The sequence below is a fragment of the Acipenser ruthenus genome, chromosome 1, assembly GCF_902713425.1.
Source record: "Acipenser ruthenus chromosome 1, fAciRut3.2 maternal haplotype, whole genome shotgun sequence".
NCBI lineage: Eukaryota > Metazoa > Chordata > Actinopteri > Acipenseriformes > Acipenseridae > Acipenser > Acipenser ruthenus.
The window spans coordinates 38,496,242-38,516,525 of record NC_081189.1 but is presented as its reverse complement, the minus strand read 5'-3'; the positions used below and the strand labels follow the sequence as shown (position 1 = coordinate 38,516,525).

The following is a 20,284-nucleotide window of genomic DNA, read 5'->3' as shown; positions in this document are numbered from 1 at the left end:
GTCTTTTTTTGATTATTGAGGTGTGGGTAGAGTAAGTAGCTATGTTCACAATGATGGTATACAGGTATGCAAAAGTATATGCAATAATACTTATTTGTTTTTTTAGCATGTTTCTCCATGTTATTTCATTATTACATACATGTGCTTCCTGCAGCTCGTCTCAGCACCATGTTGTCAGACACATCAAATAAGACTGCCAAATCCAAAACAGGAGGAGGAGAAGGTGGTTCTTTTGGAGCTGTTGGGTCTGTTGTTAACACTGATGTTTTACGTTTTTTCATCTTTTTTGAGATTGCTTTGTCAGGGTCAATCCCTGAGAGTGCTTTCTCCAACAGTTTTGCTTGATTTAAATTCACTGGAAACCCATCCAAGACCCATCCAGATTCTGCAGGAAGACGGCTAGAAAAAAGAGTACTGTCTGAATATACTGTATTCCTAGTGAATATACATCATATAAAATCTGTTAAACATTACAGTGTCCGGACAACAATCATTTCAGAACACAAAGTCTCAAATAACAACTTATTAAGCAGTTGAGTGAATTCTAAATCACAACTTTGGGAGGAAAATGGTATTGTGTGCCAAACAGACTTTACAAAGCTTTACAAAGCTTTAACCTGCAAGTTATTTTCAGAACACATTTCAAGTTTAATGGATAGGGCCCAATATTTAGAGTACCTGAAAAGAGAGTTATCCTTAAAAGCACAAGGGGTAAAATGGTTCAAATAGACAGCAGAGATCTTTGAAAAACACTGCACTGCAAAGTAACACGGTATGTTAGTGATTGTTAACCACACTCAGTAGATCCTTTTAATGCAAGGTTTACTAAAGTATTTACCTAATTGCCTCAACAATGGTATCAACAAGCTGCTCATCCGGGACACTCTTTCCTTTTTTAAGGATCTTCTCCAACACTGCACCAAGTTGAGCACGAGCTGTTAGCTGGTAAATAAATCAATGATCATATGATTGGTTATTATATGAACATTGATTGGTTATTATATGAACATTGGTTTTTAAATTGTAGAGTTTAATGTTAACAAATCCCTACTCCTATTATAGTGCAGTATACAAAATATTATGAATTACAATAACTAGTAATGCATCATGACAAAAAGAAAAGATAATTGCAGGTTTTATTACTATTTATTACTGTATATGTTTAGTATTGCTTAAGAAGAAAACTTTTCAGATGTTAAGTTTTAAACCAATAAAATAATCTTTAAGCATACTGATTATTTCCAGGCCTGACTGCCTTCAACTTTTCGTCCTGTCAACATAATATGCTATGGCCTGCACTGGACGGAGCGTATGGAGCTGTCACTCTCTGTCAGACTGGTTGACATGAAATGCTGAGATAGTCTTCGGCAAAAAAGCAGGATTAGTACGGAGCGTAAACTTTGTCCTGGCTTCTGCAAAAATGAAGCAGGCTTTCGCAATTGAGAATGCCTGCAACTCACTCACCTGCTTTACGGAGGTGATTGCAAGCAAGAAAGCCACTTTGAGCGATACAAATTTCAGCTTAGCTGAATGCAAGCCTTCAAATGGAGGCTTCATGAGTGTATCAAGCACCACATTAAGCCTCCAGCGACGAAAAATATCCTTGAAAGCCTCTGAGCTCCTTTCAAAAATTGCGAACTCCTGGGGAGGCCAAGTCAGTTTTGACATGGCAAGCTGAAATAGGTGCCAGATAGACCTCAATGTAGTGGGGGATTTCCCCTTGTCAAACAGGTCTTGCAAAATTGCAGTATAACTGCCATGGGACAGGTTGTGGGATCGAACCCCCGAGGCAGGCACCACGTCTGAGACGCCTCACTTGTACCCATACTGGGAATGCGTGGATGCTGCTCTGGCATTTTGCAGGGTGTCAGTAACCCTATTGGACAGACCCAGATGGCTCAAATGCAGCCATTCAGGGGCCAGACCCAGATCTGCAGGCTCGATGGGTCGGGATACCATAAGGTCCCCCGCGTCTGACTGATCAGGTCGTGGCGCCTGGGCAGTCTCCATGGCTGGCCGCTCAGAAGCTCCATCAGGGCTAAAAACCAAAGGCTCCTAGGCCAATAAGGGGCTACTAAGAGCACCTTGGCCTGGTCCTGCCTGATTTTCTCCAGACACAGCGGGAGCAAGGCTAGCAGTGGGAAGGCATATAACAGTTGGCTCGGCCACTGGCTTGCCAAGGCATCTATTGCCAGTGGGTCCCCGCCTCCTGTTATGGAGAATAAGAAGGGACAGTCGGTCGATTCCTGCTCTCCCGAATCTCTGCCAAATGAGGGTGAAGCCTCCATTCTGGGGTGCTGGGAACTCTCCTTGAGAGGATGTCTGCTGCCCAGTTTGTCACACCGGGCAGGTGTACTGTAGGGGTGCTCTATAATACCGATATAACGGTATATTGCGATATTCATCAGGCAATACAATAACCGGTATTTGAACAACAATACCCGGTATTCTTGGTTCAGTTGATTCAGGGAAAGGCTACTGGAAAATGTCAGCTATTACCTCACAAGATAATCACTTCCCACGAGAACTTGTAATGCGAGCGGTGCCAACACAGAAGAAGATATGGCAGGAGCACACAGAGATTTTGAGCTGCTTAAATTCCTCAAAGCAAAGTCACGTGTGGAATCATTTCTTAATAAAAAAATCTAAAAAGGATGACTGTAAAGCATCAGACATTGCGTGCGGTATGTACAGTGGTATAGTCCTACATTTTAAAGTACCAAAACGGCAATTAAAATATAGATTTTTTAAAACAAATTACACAAATTCACGTTTTTTTTTTTTTATATATAAATTTAATCGTTGCCAATTATTTTAATTATTTTCTCCCAATTTGGAATCGCCAATTATTTTATTATGCTCAGCTCACCGCTACCACCCCTGCGCTGACTCGGGAGGGCGAAGACGAATACACGCTGTCCTCCGAAGCGTGTGCCGTCAGCCGACTGCTTTTTTTCACACTGCGGACTCACCATGCAACCACCCAAGAGCTACAGCGTCAGAGGACAACGCAGCTCTCGGGCAGCTTACAGGCAAGCCCGCAGGCACCCAGCCAGTCTACAGGGGTCGCTGGTGCGCGGTGAGCCGAGGACACCCTGGCCGACCTCGCCCTCCATCCCCCCGGGCGGCGCACGGCCAATTGAGCGCCGCCCCCTGGAAGTTCCTGTCCTTGGTCGGCAAAGGAATAGCCTGGACTCGAACTCGCGATGTCCAGACTATAGAGTGCATCCTGCACTCTACGTGGAGTGCCTTTACTGGATGCGCCACTCGGGAGCCCCACAAATTCACGTTTTACTTGTACATTGAACTTGAGGTAACATTTAATAGGTAATGCATGCGTCTCTCGCATGTGACTTTTAGGCTACTCCCCCTTGATCAGTGCTGCCAGATTGGCTGGTGGTTTTCCAGCCAAATTTGGCTTGTTTTGAAAGCGTCTAGTGTCTTTGGTGGTTTGGTTATTTTTTGGCTATTTTTATCATGCATGTTTTTTTCTATTCCTTTCAATTATGAGGTCATCTCCAGCGCAGAACTTCAATCACCACGATGCCCTGTATAGTATAGCATGTCCTCCCAACCATCTTTTTTCTGGAGCTCTGCATCCAATAAAATTACAAATTACACAAACGCTCAGTTATTTTTTATTCGTCACCAATTTAAGAACTGTATCAGTAGGGCCCTGCGTTTTACGCAACCTGCTTTCTTAGGCTGCACTTCATTCCTCCCACCGCAAGGTGGTCATGTAGTCTGCTTAATTAAATCACTTATTGATTAATAATCTCCCGAATCCTTTAATCATCTCAATTAGTCATTCTATTAATGCTCATTGGCGTGCTGATTAGGTGGCAGCAGCAGCTACGGACATTTATTTAGTCATGCATCCCTTTATTACTAAGACGTCTTATTCAATATTATTTCTTAGAATATGTAAATAAATAATTGAAATGTTTCAGTTTACTAGTAGAAACACATAAAACAGCACTGATTCCCGGAACAATTTATATAAAATACTGAAATCATAACATCATTGCTGTAACATATCTATTACTAATATAACATAATAATAATAATAATAATAATAATAATGCAAGGTTGTTCGCAAGCAGCACGTTAAGTGTCACTTACAGTTTCATGAAAGAAAATGTCCCATGCATTAAATGTTGCTATTAAACTTAAGCATCGTCAGTTGGTTAACCCTGCCTTCTTTCATAGATTGACGTTGTTCTGTAAAAACTTGGCCATAAGAAGAAACACTTCTTTCAGCATCTACAGAATTGGTAACAACTGACAAATACACTTTAGCCTTTCGTGTTAAATTGGGAAATAATTATTCAGCTTTAATCCAAAATTAATTCAAAGTCATTCAACTGCCATTTTCTTTTGCATATGTTAGGTATTTGACCATTTCTGATTTACAGTCAGCATCAAATCCTGGAATAGAATATAATGGGAGGGCTTCCAGATCCAAACTACACACTTCTTGTGGGTCGAATATCCTTGCTGCCATCAGAAAGTTATGAGCTAGTTGAAAACAACGCGGTTTCTATTTGCATTGATTTGGGTTGTAGTAATTAGTCAGTATTTCAGAAACCTCATGGAAGGTTTTTACACATAGTTTGTTTATTGCGGTGTCTGAGCTGTGTACTTCTTGTGCCATTGCTCGTATGTATTTATTAATTCTGCAACTTTATTATATGTTTGATGGACTCTCACTTCATGGCTTTCAAACCACTGAATCAGATCCACCAGTCCCTTGGCAGCAAACTCCTCAGGTTTCTGCACGGCTTCTGTTTTGGATTCTTGATGGATTCCCGAGCGCGGTGAGAGCGCTGCAGCATCTCGTCCACCGCAGGACCAAAGGTATGCCCTGGTTTAATAGGGGCATGCTTTTCCCCATCAGGCACACATGCCTGAGAAAGCTGCCTGTGTGCATGTACAAGTGCAGCCAGGTTTCTACCTAGAGCCTGCCCATTCAGTTTTTACAGACGGAGCAGGTTCTTATTAACCAGGTGCAGCTCATCCAGCTGTGGTGGTGAGGGCCTGTGGCTATTAGAGAGGGACCTCACTAAATAAGACTGGTAGGCAACCAGAATATTATTAAAGCTGCCCAGCCATGTGGCGAATGCACTGGCTGAATAGCACTTTTGACTCTGCATGCACCGTTCCTTGATAGGAAACACAATAAATGCGAAAATCTATAGCAGAAAAGGTAACAAGTACTTGTCTGAATAGGATCTCCTGCAGGGTTGGGGTCAATTCCGAATGGAATTGGAATTTGTTGGTAAATTCCAATTCAATTCAAGAATTTGAATTTGAATTTGAATTGAAAAAATCTTCAGGATACAGAATTGGAATTTAAATTGGAATGAAGGGAAATAGAATTTAATTCCATGAAATTCCACTCATTTTAAAAAGTCAAATGCCACATGTATTGTATACTATATACTTTATACTTTTACATTATATCAATATAAACAATACTGATTGCAATAGCATTCATATACACTTTCAAATACTGTATTTTAAGCATGGCTGAAAGCTTTTCACTCCTATGTCATTTTAAAAATGAGTGGCATGTAACAACATAGGAGTGAAAAACTAAAGGATTAAATAATGGATGAATAAAGAAAAACAAATAATTAAGGACTGCTGTAGCTCTTAAACATCTCATTACAAAAATGCAAAAAACTAAGTTTTGAAAGCTTTGAGCCATGCTTAAGATACAGTATTTGAAAGTATATATTTATGCTGTTGCAATCAGTATTGTTTATAGTGATGTATAAAATAAATGTGGCATTCAACCTTTTTAAAATGAGTGGAAAGTCATGGAATTAAATTATATTTCCTTTCATTCCAATTCTGTATCCTGAAATTTTTTTCAATTCAAATTCAAATTCCAATTCTTGAATTGAATTGGAGTTTACCAACACATTTGGAATTGACCCCAGCCCTGCTCTCCTGTCAGGTCAGTTCTTGAAAGGAAAAATGGTGCCTAGATCTGTGCGCACAGGCATTTATACCTTCGGGGGCGAGCATGACTGCATCATAGAGTCAGCTGAGCAGTTTTGTTATATCTTATTCAGTTTTTGGGTCTACATTTTGTACATGAAAGGGAACTACATTTTATGTAAACTTGTGAAGACATAGTGGTTTCTAAAACAAGTAGGAGAAGCTTGATAAAAAAATAATAATAATAATAATTGGGCAGCTGCGCTCATTTTAGGTATGTTCTGAGTCTGGTAACTTGATCATAAACCACAAGATGATATGAACATGTCATTTGGTTTTAAAATGCTTTAACAGAAGGATGGCATTTATAAAGCGACACACCATGGGGTATCACATTTTATTTACACGGCAAACGGGAAAATCATGTTAGTTTGAAACGTGTAGGAGTATTTTTGTACACAACTGACCTGGTTTTCTTTTCTAGTTTCCTTCTCTTCTGTTATGATCTCTGCCTCTTCACTGTCATAAAAGGCTTTTACAGCTTCCTGAACTAGGCAGTCAGCAGACAGAATCTGGATGTGGTGAGCTGATAAAATAACAAAGATCATTTTGTTTATCTGCAGCCCCTTTCCTTTGAAGAAATAGGCATGTTCAGATGCTTCAGCAAACAGGGATCTATACGTGATTGATAATGAAAACCAAGCAACGCCATGAAACAGCAACAGCAATGTATGTTTGATCAAAATTGTCAAGAATGAGGGTTATTAGTAATCAAGTGAAATGAGTAAAATGACAACAAGGTGGGATAAAGAGTGTATTCAGTAATATTGCTTATACATAATAGTAATCTGTAATGTTTCAGTATTTAGAAAAGTCTAATAGCTATGTTTCAGTTTACTATTTGTATTTTGTTTTACTATAGTTGACTATTATTTACCATACATTCACTACAAAAATGACGGGACTGTGTACACTTAACTGTACAGTTTTAGTCATGCATTCAGCTTCCACTTGCCCTATTGAAGAGTTTTGACCTTATAAAATCAGTATCAATTTAGAGGCGGTGATGGCTAGAGTGCCTCAACCACCAACTTGAAATTTAAAGAGTTGCAACTTATCAAAGTTGTTTTAGACATACTCACCTACAGTAAACAACATTATAGAGATCTGGCCTGGTTCAAAAGGTGATACATTCAGAGTAAAGGCATAGAGAAACAGTCAGTAGAATCATGTGAAAGGTAGTGACGCTGATTTATGTTTCTTACAAATTGGAGGTTGTATTGGGACAATTAAAGATCCAAACTATACTGTGTGTCCTGTGTCTTATTTTTTTTAGGAAAATGTTTTTAGCATACCTCTTGCTATTTTAGCCAAACAGGTGGATTTGCCAGCAAACAGTTTTCCCATAGCACATGCCTTCAGTGAGAAAGGAGGGAATTCAGGAGGTGGGGTTGGTGGTCTGGGTGGATTTATGATGTCAAACAATCTGCGAATCACATGACCCAGGACGTTGTTGTTTGCCGGAGGTTCTTTTACTTCACACTCTTCAGATGGGGCCCATTCCCCAGTCATGGTCTAAAATAAGAATAATATTTTTGTAAGTAATAATAATTTGCACAGTTTAACTCATTTCAGTGGAAGTCAAGTGTATGTAAATACTGAGTTTAAAAGTATTTTTGCCTACCAGATTACAAAGTGTCTTTAAAATGTTACATTTTATGGAAACAGAACAATTGAGACAATAGACCACATTCAAGTTATTGCAATCAGGGAAACTGATTCCTATTTATGTCTGTAACCTTCACAATAAGTGCATTTAAGTGCTTGCATATATGTGATGAATACATTTAAAGTGTCTACATTGACATGATCATTTTTATTCAATGTTTAAACCAAAGCTCAAATAAAATCTACAACCTGTGACTCCTGCTGATTAAGTATAAAAAAGGGGCTTAGTTCTTCCTGTCTCAGTGCCAGTACCTGCTTTTGCAGGATGTGGGTGAAAGGTACATAAGCATTATGTGCTCTGCGGTGAACGTGTCATACCAAGCAGTTAAGATGTCTGTTGTAAATGATCACACTTTAAATACTAGGGTCTTTCCTGGGCCCCCAAAACAAAAGTTTGAGTGTTTTAAGTCTGAAGCTAAGGTTCTGTAGGAATGCTTGTATATATTATATATGTACTGTATGTGTATATAGGTTTGTAATAAATATATATGCAGTCAAAAATATTTAGCAAATAATACAAGGATAATACACAGCGCTTTCTTATGGAATGTTGTTTTTATTTTTTTAATTGTGTAACGCTGTATCTGGGTTTTTGTTTTTTTTCATTCTGCTTTCTTTATTTATATATACAACAGTTTCTTGTGCGTAAAATAGAGAATTAGTACAATAATGGAATGCAGAGCTGCAAGCACTCCACATTTCTGCGCTCTAAATGGGATTTGGAGTTTTGTTGTTATGTGTTCGCTATTCTTAATTTATATTTCACTGATGATCTTTATCATTTAAAAAACAAAATCTCCAAAAGCCGTGAAGATCCTGTTTGTGACGTAACCCTGTGCAACTTCCTACTATAACTAAAGGCCGTACCAAGCAATCCTTTATTATCTGAGACCTGGAAGTAGCCCTAGCAAGCTTCTTTGACAAAACAGGAAAATATAAGCATGCAGTACAAGGGGTTTAGAGACCTCTTCATTCAGTATTTTTAAAAAATATATATATTATGTGATACCATTTATTCAATGTTTCAGATTGCCATTTGACTCATATAAAGTGCTTTTTAGTTAAGTTGTTTTATTAAATTAATATAGCTGCAGGTTACTGACAGCACCAGGCTTGAGCAACCACAGCTGAAGTAAAATCTCTTAAACCTAAGATTTGGTTTTTACTGGAGCAATCTAGGTAAAGTATCTTGCTCAAGAGTACAGCAGCAATGTCCCCCATCTGGGATTGAACCCCCGATCCTCCGGTCAAGAGTCCAGAGCCCTAATCACTTCTCCACACTGCTACCCGTGAGAAATGTGGGCGAGTAGGATAGCCTATTGTAGATTTACTACCAATATTTTATTAAACATTTTGACTGGTTAATTAACCTAAAGTGCTGGTATTTTAGTTCAGTTCGTAGACTGTAAGGATCAGAATTGCTGAAGCTACGGTTCTGTAGGAATGCTTGTATATATTATATATGTACTGTACATGAATGACCTAATGTACATAATGTACTGAATGACCTTCCTACAGATGTCAGGACTGCCCAGTCCCTGACCACATTCCGGTGCCTCCTTAAGACTCACCTCTTCAAACAGCACCTGTAGAACTCCTCTGTTTGTATCCTGGGACACTATCACCCTTCATTTAAATGTGCTTTATTTTGCTCTTATCTGCCCCCTATTTTACTGCATTTAATCCTGTACTTCAGAATACTGTAATCTGCCAAGTGTTTAGCCTGTAGTATTTTGTATTTAATCATATCCTGGTGTAACTATCACTATTATCTGCTGTATTATTGAATTGTGGTTTGTCACACTTGTACTTTGCTTGAACAAAAGTTATTGTATTTCTTGCTCTTTTTTTTTTTTTTTTTTTTAGTCGTCGCCAATTATTTTTTTACCCCGGTTTTCACCCCAATTTAGCATGCCCAATTATTATCTGTATCCCCGGCTAACCGCTCGCAACCCCCCCGCCGACTCGGGAAACGGAGGCTGGAACACGCGTCCTCCGAAACGTGCTCCTTCCAAGCCGTCATTTTTCGCACTGCAGATCCACAGCAATGCCACCAGACCTATAGTGCCGGAGAACAACACAGATCTGGCGGCTCTGCTGCAGAGCCACAGGCGCCCTATCGGCCACAGGGGTCGCTGATGCGCGGTGAGCCGTGGATTCCCCTGCCGACCTAAGCCCTCCCTACCCGGGCAGCGCTCAGCCAATTGTGCGCCGCCCCCTAGGAACTCTCGGTCACGGTCAGCTGTGACATAGCCTGGATTCGAACCTGCGATCTCCAGGCTATAGGGCACATCCTGCGAGGAGCGCCTTTACTGGATGCGCCACTCGGGAGCGTATTTCTTGCTCTTATTGTATTACTTGTATTGTAACACTTAATGTATTTGCGTACGATTGTAAGTCGCCCTGGATAAGGGTGTCTGCTCAGAAATAAATAATAATAATAATAATATGTGTATAATAGGTTTATAATAAATATATATGCAGTCAAAAATATTTAGCAAATAATACAAGGATAGTACACAGCGCTTTCTTATGGAAAGTTGTTTTGATTTTTTTAATTGTGTAACGCTGTATCTGGGTTTTTTGTTTTTTTCATTACATTTTTTTGGTGGCCAAATGAGGCAGGCTGCACTTGTGGTGCTTCAACACAACCTAAAAACATAGTGGACTGAAAACTGCACAATATCAGTTTATTTACCAGTTTAAGTAAATATGTGTTTCTTATAACATTGGGATCTTAAATATTATTGTTTTTGTCTGCTGCATGTGAGATTTTTAAAGTCGACGCCTATGATTATATTGATATTTTATAATAGTGGGCTACATACATTTATTTTGCTCACTGAAATGTATTGTACTGTACAGTTAACTGCATTGTTTATTATTATTATTACACCCAGGGTGCAATTTGATGGAGGGGATTTCTCTGGCTCTGCTTTTTTTTTTTTTAATCCATGGGACTGCACTTTCAGTTGTCATCCCAGGGCTGCATACATTTACCCCCCTCCTGGTCATCCCCCTCCTCCTCAGAATTATCTTCATCTCCCAAACCTTATCTTTTTTTCTGTCTGCTTTTTCACTTGTTGGCTCTCCCACAATAGAGGGGGATTGAATTAAAGTAATTTGCTGATGCCCAGTTTATTTACAGGGCACTTACCCTCCCTCCCCCTCCCGAGCATCTCTTTAAAGACAAAACAGTTGTTTACAAGAAGCGCTAGAGGGTAAAAAACACTTTGTAGCAGTAGCATTGATCACTTTTAGCTTTAGTTGACTGTAGCAAACACAATTATTATAAAAAATTATAATAAGATAAATCAATACAAAAATTTCAGTACAATAAATATTCAAGTCTAAACACATTATTGGAATAATCAATTATCATTCCAACCCTACCTGGAACTCCTCATAATCCTGGTCATCCAGGATCTGCAGCTTTTCAAGTTCAAGCAGCTGTTCAGGGTTTGGCTCAGATGGGATTGGGTCAACAGAGGCTTTTTCATACAGTGGCTTTCCGTTATAAAATAGCTCCTTCCACTCACGCATCAGCTTAGCTGGTAATAAACTATGGAGATAAAAATACAAATTCCCCTCCTTAATTCACAGCAAACAAGCTTTAGTTTACCAAATTTCACATATTCTCTTTTTTACTTGTGAAACCGGGTAAAAGTGAGAAACCAGCAAAATATTCTGTTTAGCTGAAAGGTAGTTTCAGACAATTGTATATTATTGTGCAACTATCCAAAGTCAATTATACAATGTCTTTCACACAAAATATACTGTATGTTCAAACTAAAGCCTATGCTAGTATAGAAATCCAACTACACTATGGTTATGCTGGATGAGTTTAACCAGGGTAATGAATGAATTAGGAGTCTACGCTTGGCAGCTACGTTGAATTATTTCATGCTAATTATAAATACAGTAAACACTTACTTGTGAGTCAGCTCACGATACTCTCCAGCTTTGGTAACCAGGTCAATTATTTGATTCAAAACATCCTGGCAAATATCAAAATGTTTTCTGTAACGAGCCTCTGCATATTCTGCAGCAATCGCATCATGAAGTTCAATTTCCTTACGAGTTTGTTCCATGTAGTCAATCTTTTCCTGCTTCGCCAGTGCCTTAGAAGAGTACAAAATGTCAATTAACAAACTATTGTTCTGAAACAACACCAATTAGATTTCCATTTCTACTTGTTTTCAAATATGTTTGTTAAAATTGAGACGCTATTGACAGATAAAAAGTATTTTGATGTATTCTTAAAACTTAACCCTAACCCTATTACGTATAATTTGATTGTACGATGTGTAACAATGTTTGTTTTTATCTGAACAGGTTTTAAATCACACTGATGAATGAATGGGCCAAAACATTAGATTACTGGACTGGACTAGAAAACAATTGTTAATCGCTTGTTCTTAATTTAAAAATAGCATCTACTTACAAAGCTTTAACAACAAATAAAACACAGAAACAAGTGAAATTAAGAAAGGTCCTTACCTAGAAACAAGTTAATATATCTTTTTGGTATTTGTTTTATTTAATTCCAGGAAGCACAGAGCTTCATGTAGCAAGGCCACCTTCTATTCTTCAGTGAGAATGTGCTCTACATGTAGCACCCAGACCTGGATTATATTTAAGGGATAATGGTATTGCTGTGGCATGTTACAAGATAATAATGACATTTCCGAGTTATTAAACAAGGGAATTCCATTATCACAGAAGAAAACGTCACAGCAATGTCATTACACTTATTATACTAAAAGTTCTTCATTTAACTTAGTTTTTTCTGAAATAATCATTGTAGTCCACTGAAAGAGTTATTTTTTGAGAGCAGGGCTCAAGCTTTCATGGCAGCAAGTGTCAATAATTGAAATGTCACCTCAGCTGTGCTTTACATGACATACATAGACAATTATGGGGAAGCATAATTGGTTTTAACTCATGTGTTATGACACACCTACAACTGGCTATGAATTTCCCGACTTGATCACTGATTTCTAGTGCTTAAGTCATTTTCTAAAGTATATAAACCAGGTAGAAAAAATAAACTTTATTCTGCTGTTTTTATGTTTTAATCAATCACAATGTTGAAATAGTGAATAAAACCAGCTTTGAAATGTACCGCTTCTCTGTCGAGGGCTTCCTGAAACTCCAACAGCCGCCTCTCCTCATACTGTTTTTCCCTCATGATGCGGTTCTGCCTGATGATATCCTTCTCATGACGAGCATGCATGAGCTGCACTGCCATTCTGCGCTCCTGCTGGGACTGTCTCATTAAGCGGTTAACAAGCTGCTCCTCCCGATATGCCTCCTGAGAGAAGAAACAGAATTAGAAACACAGTCAAACATATTTTCACTGTAGCTGCAGGTTGCCTAAAATGTCCAACCACAAACATGGGCTGCTGTTTGTACTTTGTGAATTGTCAGGGTAGCCTGCATGCAGGCATACCATAGCTTTAATGCCAGAGTTTTGGAAGCCAGTAGGAGAGATCCAATTAGCACTGGTTACCAAAGGAAAATATGAATCTAAGGAAGGGGTTACCTATCATTGTTTTTTTGATATGTCCTTGTGGGTTTACCTAAATCGGTAGGAATTAGCTAATTTCACATGGGCCCTTATGAATATGACAAGCAACCAGGACAAATATCAATCTGGAAATGTCCAAATTTCAGTTTAAATTTTACACTTTTTTTTTTTTCTGCAAGACATTACACATAGCCACAGATTAATGCAATGTATAGATGACATATTCAGCATTGTAAAATAAGAAAATATAATCTGAATAGGGATCAGGATGAGATCTGATGATTAATATGGAAAACTGGTCACAATCCTTCCTCTAAATCCAAGACATTACCTCTTGTGCCTCATGGGCTTTGAGTTGCTCCAGCAGGACTCTCCTCCTCCGCTTCTCTCGATGTTCTCTGGCAGCTGCATCTTCCTCCAGCCGTCTGTGGATCTTCTGGATATATTCTTTGTAAGCATGAGTCTTCTCCTCAGGACTGGGAGAAACATACTTTGAGCTTAGCCCTTCACTCTGGAAGGATGTCTGCAGAATGCTAAAAACCAGAGAAAAACACACATGCAACTACAGTATAAGACCGACTTCTGTTCCATTCTTTATATTACTGAAACCTATTAGTTAGTCAAATGGTCAGTGAATTCATGTAATGGATTACTTGAAGTTCATAAGTTTGTTCATTTACCAAATTTGAATACAGATTTCACACAGGAGATTATTGATGGTCTGTTTATTTTACATATCTTTATATTTGTCTTTTAAAAAGTGTGTACATGTGGATGTTCATTTTTTAAGAGTGTGATTTGCCTTGAAAAGCAACAACTCTGGACCCAGGCTTGTATTCTGATATGTAGTGTTTGTATTGACTACTGAAACCATCCTAAATCTGTATTAACAATTCTTAATACAACAGGTGCTGAGAAATCTATCTTGAATATCTTTTTCTGAACATTCATGGGGTATCCTCTTTCTATTTTATAGTTTATAATAAACTGTTTAGGAAAATAATGATTTGTTTATGGTACAAACCTACTATATTTATTGTCTGGATGTACAGCTTTTGAAAGGACCATCCACAAACTAAATTCTCAAGTTCTACTACTATTACTACTATGGTGGCATCTTGAAGTAATGTGGAATGCAAACAAGTCATTTTTATTGATGGCACATTTGTTAATTTCTATTAATGTACTGTAATTAGGCTTGCAGCACCTCTCATAGCACCCGGGATCAGAAGGATCTTAATAAAATCCAGTACATACAATATGGTTTAGTCTGTACTTTATTCCCCTGGCATGCAATTAGAAAACTGTATTGCCTTAAATTATGGCTAAATGTTCCCTTTGTAAGGTGTGGACATTTATATATTTTTTTCACACCTGAATGAGAGCATGAAAGTGGTCTTGCATATAAAGTATTCACTTACCCCTGTGCAGCATTGCTACCAACAGAGGGAGACAGCCTCTTCCTCATTTTCTCAAAGTGGCTAATTTCATTGTACACTTCCTACAATATCACAAAAAAACCTGATATAGTATGGGGTAGGTAACTGAACTGTTTGGGTGAAAGAAAACTATTAGACACTTATGGGCTCATAAATTATAGGAAACGTACTGGCTGAAAAACAACTCAGGTTCTTCTTAGTTCTTATTATTGTATTTTGTACACATTTGGCCCTTCTTTATAATGTACATGTTTAAATAAACATAATGTACAAAAAGACCAGTAATACATGTACTGTAAACTGGGAGCTTTGTATCACTTTGTAGTTGGTATTCTGATGAAGATTTCTCATGGCGGTCACATATTTAAAAAAAAATAAATTAATTAATTATGGAAATAAATTACATAAAGCAGATTAAACACCCAGAATAGTATAGGATATCAAAACAAACATCCATCATCAGAATTATCAGAAATACAAATCAGCAGTTTACAATATATAACCTTCAACCAGCCAATTATGTGTCAGAATGCTTATCAACAGACATTCACAACCTGCAAGCTGTTTTAATGATACTGTACAGAATTTACCCAAACAAGAATAATCTTGAAAATCATGCCTAGTAGGTCACCATGACCTACCATTATTAACTCTGAATCAGCTGATACTATACAACATGTAATTAAAATGTTCCACGACGTGTGTGTTTTCCTGAAGACAGGATAATTGAGCCAACAGTGGTGTATATACAGCTGTTCATATATCCATTGGTCAAAATCTAGGGATAGCATCAAGTAGTTACTTAATGTGGCTGCTACAAATAAGTGCACTGACCTGAGCCTCCTGTTTTTTCCTCTGCTGTTTCTGTGCTGCAATAGCTTCCAGAGTGCGGTTTGGTGGGGGTTTAGGAATCTGAACAATAGCTGCCTGTATCCTTGCCATCATTTCACCCTGTCTTCTTTTAACTAGGCGATGCTGAAACAGAAATTAAAAACTTATAACGTAATGCTGAAAAAGCAATATCCTCTTGTGATCCAAGTTGTGATTGAAACCATTTTATATTTATAGTATACTGCAATGAGAAATATTACGTTTTCTTCACAAGTGCATTATGCCTATTACTCAGAATCTGTTTTGGTATTAAATGTTGCATCAGTCTAGTTTTTGAAATCTTAATCAAAACTTGTTCATATTTTACAATATATAAGCTTTTACATGTTCTGGTAACATGACAAGTTAAAATGGCCCATAAGAACAAATTTATAGTTTGGAAATGTCAATTATTAAAAAGGAATGTGAAAAGATGCATGGGGTGGCTGTGGCGGTTGTTACCTTTTCAATATCCTGTAAACGTAGATCTTGTTGCATTTTCTGGATTTTCCTTAGCTCTTCATAATGAGCAAGGTTAACCTTTTCTTCAGTCTTCTTCCTTTTCTGCTCATACCTCTGTGACACTTGCTTAAGTTTCAGATCTGCCTCTCTGGGAACTATTTTTTTTAAGAGCTAAAGGGAGAAAATAGAATAGTTACTGGAACAGGTATATTTGACATATACTGTATTTATATTAAAGATTTTAGATTTACACAGCACTTCTGTTGCAGGTGGAAGAGGGGGTATGCTGGTTTAGTGGCTAGGCAATATAAAACAACCCTGAAATAGTTTGGGGAATCCAAGTTTGGCAGGTTTGCTCTTAGGTTAACCTTTTCAGTGTCTAGGAGAACCTGAACAATACAATATTTCATTTTTTTATCTGTTTAAACTATGTGTAATCTACAAAAAATATATATGTAGACTATTCCTGGCCACAAATATTTAACTGATACAACAATACTTCCTCTACTTTGGCAGATAGGTTGGTATTACCGCTAGCAATTTTCCTGCATTAACTGAACCACTACCACTCATCACTGCATAGCCATGTTATTTACGGATGTTTTTTAGATGGTGTTTTCCAAGTATTTAACTTTACTAATCATTCCACACCCACCTCTTTATAGATACCACTTTCAATGGTCTGAAGGTTTGCTGGCGCTGCTGGTCGCATAGCTTCCATTGCCACTCCAGTTAATCTAGCTTTTTTCTTCCTCTGCAGTGCAATGTAAAGCTGATATAGGAGCCGAGTTGCAACTCCATATTGCTCTGTCATGATGGTTTGGGCAATGTTCAGATCAAAAGGAATGTCCAACAAGTGGAGTGTTGGTTCCATGCGAGAAAAATTATTGAGTTTGGAATCAGCTGCCCTGTACATGAGATAAGAAAGACTAGTACTACTTTGCTTGGAGTTATCTTATAGTAATATCAAGCAGTGGACATGATAACAAATTACTAGTGTCAAAAGCATGCCAAACGTCATGTGGAAAAGAATATTATAATAAAGGTCCATAGTCAGGTTCCTCAGATTTGGTTCAGCAGCTCCCATGAACATGGACATAATCATTTGTTGTATTTCTGACAGACCTACAGTCATAGCAACCTACAGTCAATGTTATTACAAAGCAATAACAAGCTAGCAAATCATTTAAGTACATTAAAATAAATAAATAAATACATTACAATGTGATTAACCCAAGCAAATACAGTAACAGATTACATTAAGAATATAAAGAAGTTCATATTTGTCGTTTCAGATCTCTCACCTGCTTTTTGAAAACCTATCAAAGTCGTCTTGGAGTTGGTACTTGTGAAGAACCTCCCCAATCAAGAAGCCTGTGGCAAAGTCTTTTGCAAATGAGTTTGGTTCTGGATGGGAAAAAATAAATAAATATATACTAGTCTGGGTTCTATAAAAAATATTCTATTGTATAACAGAATATCTTTTGTTCTACAGGTCGCGCGTACACAACATACAGTGTATATATCATACATACCATGTGTGACACTGTGGCTGTACTACGAGGTTGTACTTTGTAGGTTAAATATAAGATTAGTGTTTAAATAGTTAAAACAATTGCAATCAAATAGTTTAACCGACCTTTTCTTCACGCCTCCATTCATAAACTTCCATCGACTTTCAATTGATATAGTATGCATAATTTAATTAACAAGTAGCTGAAATTGTTAATTATTTTAAAGTAACGGACTTAACGATACCAAAAAAAGTAATTAAATAAACATAAACTTTGCAATTCATTGCTAAAACATTTGTTTAAAATGCACTGGCAAGATTTAAAACAACTCACCAACGTATGTAGAGATTTTGAGCTCCACGTTGAGCCACTGACACAATATATCCGACATTTTTTTTATATACAAAAGCTACCAGACAAAACCTAACGGTACGATTTAAATTTTATTTGAAAGAACAAAAAAAAGAAGTTAGACACAAAACATTGTGAACATTGATCTATCAATAACTGCACCACTGCAGCAGAGTAACAACAAAACAGGCCGCGTCCCGTTACCTTGGTGACCTGTCAACTTAGCAACAGTTTCTACGGGTGGAACGGAAGCCCCAAAACACGTCACAGAAATGCAAAGGAGCAATTGGAAGTGACCGATTAGTCTGAGTTCTATAAGAGATATTCTATTATATAATATAATGTATTTGGTTCTACAGCTCACACATACGCAACATACAGTGTCGATATATCAGCACAGTATCCCTTTTACCTGGTAAAGCTGAAAATATATATTTCACCAATAAAAAAAAGAAGAGATTATCATTGCTCACGCTGGTGACCAGCTAATAATACGAGAATCTGGAAAAAAAAAAAAAAAAAAAAATTACTGGCCACGTACGGCTCCCAGGTATATAAAAGTCAAGCCAGACAAACTGTATAGTAAAGAGAGTGACAAAAACGGTTTAATTTTGAACTGCTTATTTTTATTTATTTATTTATTTTGACCAGCTTAACCAAGTCTGCTGAACCAGTCTGAAGTCCAGTCCTGAAAAGTGGCAGCCCCATGGTGAGGGTCTTTAAATATTTGATCAAACATACTTAAGATGTATAATACAATACTAGACACGGTTCTGTATGAAATGTGGTATTGTGTTAGTTAACATAGAATCTACTTATTATATTGTATTTCTAATACTAGGTTCAAACTGATGTAATAGACCTAAAAATGTGTTCTTGCCGTAAAGATCATGTTATTTTAAACACAGATGCCACCTAGTGGACAATAAGAACATAACAAGTCTCTAAACTGAACCTATTACTGTATTTAAATAACCGGTAACATGCTGGATTGGAAACACTTTATTATATATATATATATATATATATATATATATATATATATATATATATATATATATATCTTAGCAGACGCCCTTATCCAGGGCGACTTACAATCGTAAGCAAATACATTTCAAGTGTTACAATACAAGTAATATATATATATGGATGAAGGCTATATTTGCATCCTGAGCCATTCGAGAAAAAAAGGCATAATACCACAGAAGTGATGTCAAAAAGTGATAATTCCTCTAGAGGAAAATATACGTGAACTTTGACCCATTCAACTCCTCGAGACCATCACTTTCAATTCAAACACAAAATGACTCGTTTTCAATCACTCGACAACACCCACAGTACAGAAATGTTCATTAATGATCAACAAAATGAGAATAAGTTAAAAAAAAAATAAAAAATAAAAAGATGTAAAGCTGGTACATTCGTATCTCAGAAAACTGGAGAGGAACGGGAAATTAAAACAAGGTAAAGGTAAAGGGCAAACATCCAAATAAAGCTGAAGCACTAACGGATAACGACATAGAACGTCTGTACAGCACTGAAACACTATGTTTAAAAACCCCCAACTGTACTGCTGAACCTCATCTTCTTTAATATTAGCATCACAAAGGTATCCAAGTATTACAAAAAAATAATACATGGATACGGTCTTTGGTCTCGTAATTTATAACGTCACAGAAACCCAAGATGGAATTATTTTCCTGTAACTCAATGAAACCCTTCTATTATTCTCATTCTCTCTCTCTCTCTCTCTCTCTCTCTCTCTCTCTCTCTATATATATATATATACAGTGCCTTGCGAAAGTATTCGGCCCCCTTGAACTTTGCGACCTTTTGCCACATTTCAGGCTTCAAACATAAAGATATGAAACTGTAATTTTTTGTGAAGAATCAACAACAAGTGGGACACAATCATGAAGTGGAACGAAATTTATTGGATATTTCAAACTTTTTTAACAAATAAAAAACTGAAAAATTGGGCGTGCAAAATTATTCAGCCCCCTTAAGTTAATACTTTGTAGCGCCACCTTTTGCTGCGATTACAGCTGTAAGTCGCTTGGGGTATGTCTCTATCAGTTTTGCACATCGAGAGACTGACATTTTTGCCCATTCCTCCTTGCAAAACAGCTCGAGCTCAGTGAGGTTGGATGGAGAGCATTTGTGAACAGCAGTTTTCAGTTCTTTCCACAGATTCTCGATTGGATTCAGGTCTGGACTTTGACTTGGCCATTCTAACACCTGGATATGTTTATTTGTGAACCATTCCATTGTAGATTTTGCTTTATGTTTTGGATCATTGTCTTGTTGGAAGACAAATCTCCGTCCCAGTCTCAGGTCTTTTGCAGACTCCATCAGGTTTTCTTCCAGAATGGTCCTGTATTTGGCTCCATCCATCTTCCCATCAATTTTAACCATCTTCCCTGTCCCTGCTGAAGAAAAGCAGG

At 37.5% G+C, this 20,284-nt stretch overlaps 1 protein-coding gene across 4 annotated transcripts in view; it reads right to left on the bottom strand.

Moving 5' to 3' along the window:
* spef2 (sperm flagellar 2) overlaps positions 1-18,048 on the bottom strand; it is a 43,101-nt gene extending 25,053 nt beyond the window's left edge. For 3 of the 4 annotated variants that reach the window (XM_034034604.3, XM_034034605.3, XM_034034608.3), the window contains exons 1-14: positions 17,823-18,048; positions 17,280-17,382; positions 16,631-16,883; positions 15,976-16,146; positions 15,478-15,618; positions 14,626-14,705; positions 13,536-13,737; positions 12,800-12,988; positions 11,608-11,795; positions 11,068-11,236; positions 7,302-7,521; positions 6,414-6,532; positions 839-942; positions 140-399 (exon numbers count right to left, since the gene is read on the bottom strand). In XM_034034604.3, coding sequence (XP_033890495.3) covers positions 140-399; positions 839-942; positions 6,414-6,532; positions 7,302-7,521; positions 11,068-11,236; positions 11,608-11,795; positions 12,800-12,988; positions 13,536-13,737; positions 14,626-14,705; positions 15,478-15,618; positions 15,976-16,146; positions 16,631-16,883; positions 17,280-17,382; positions 17,823-17,880 — 2,257 coding nt within the window. In that variant the 5' untranslated portion in view covers positions 17,881-18,048. Of the gene's footprint in view, positions 1-139; positions 400-838; positions 943-6,413; positions 6,533-7,301; positions 7,522-11,067; positions 11,237-11,607; positions 11,796-12,799; positions 12,989-13,535; positions 13,738-14,625; positions 14,706-15,477; positions 15,619-15,975; positions 16,147-16,630; positions 16,884-17,279; positions 17,383-17,822 lie in introns of those variants that run through there. The other variant, XM_034034607.3, reaches the window with a different exon arrangement.
* Between the last annotated feature and the right edge of the window lie 2,236 nt (positions 18,049-20,284).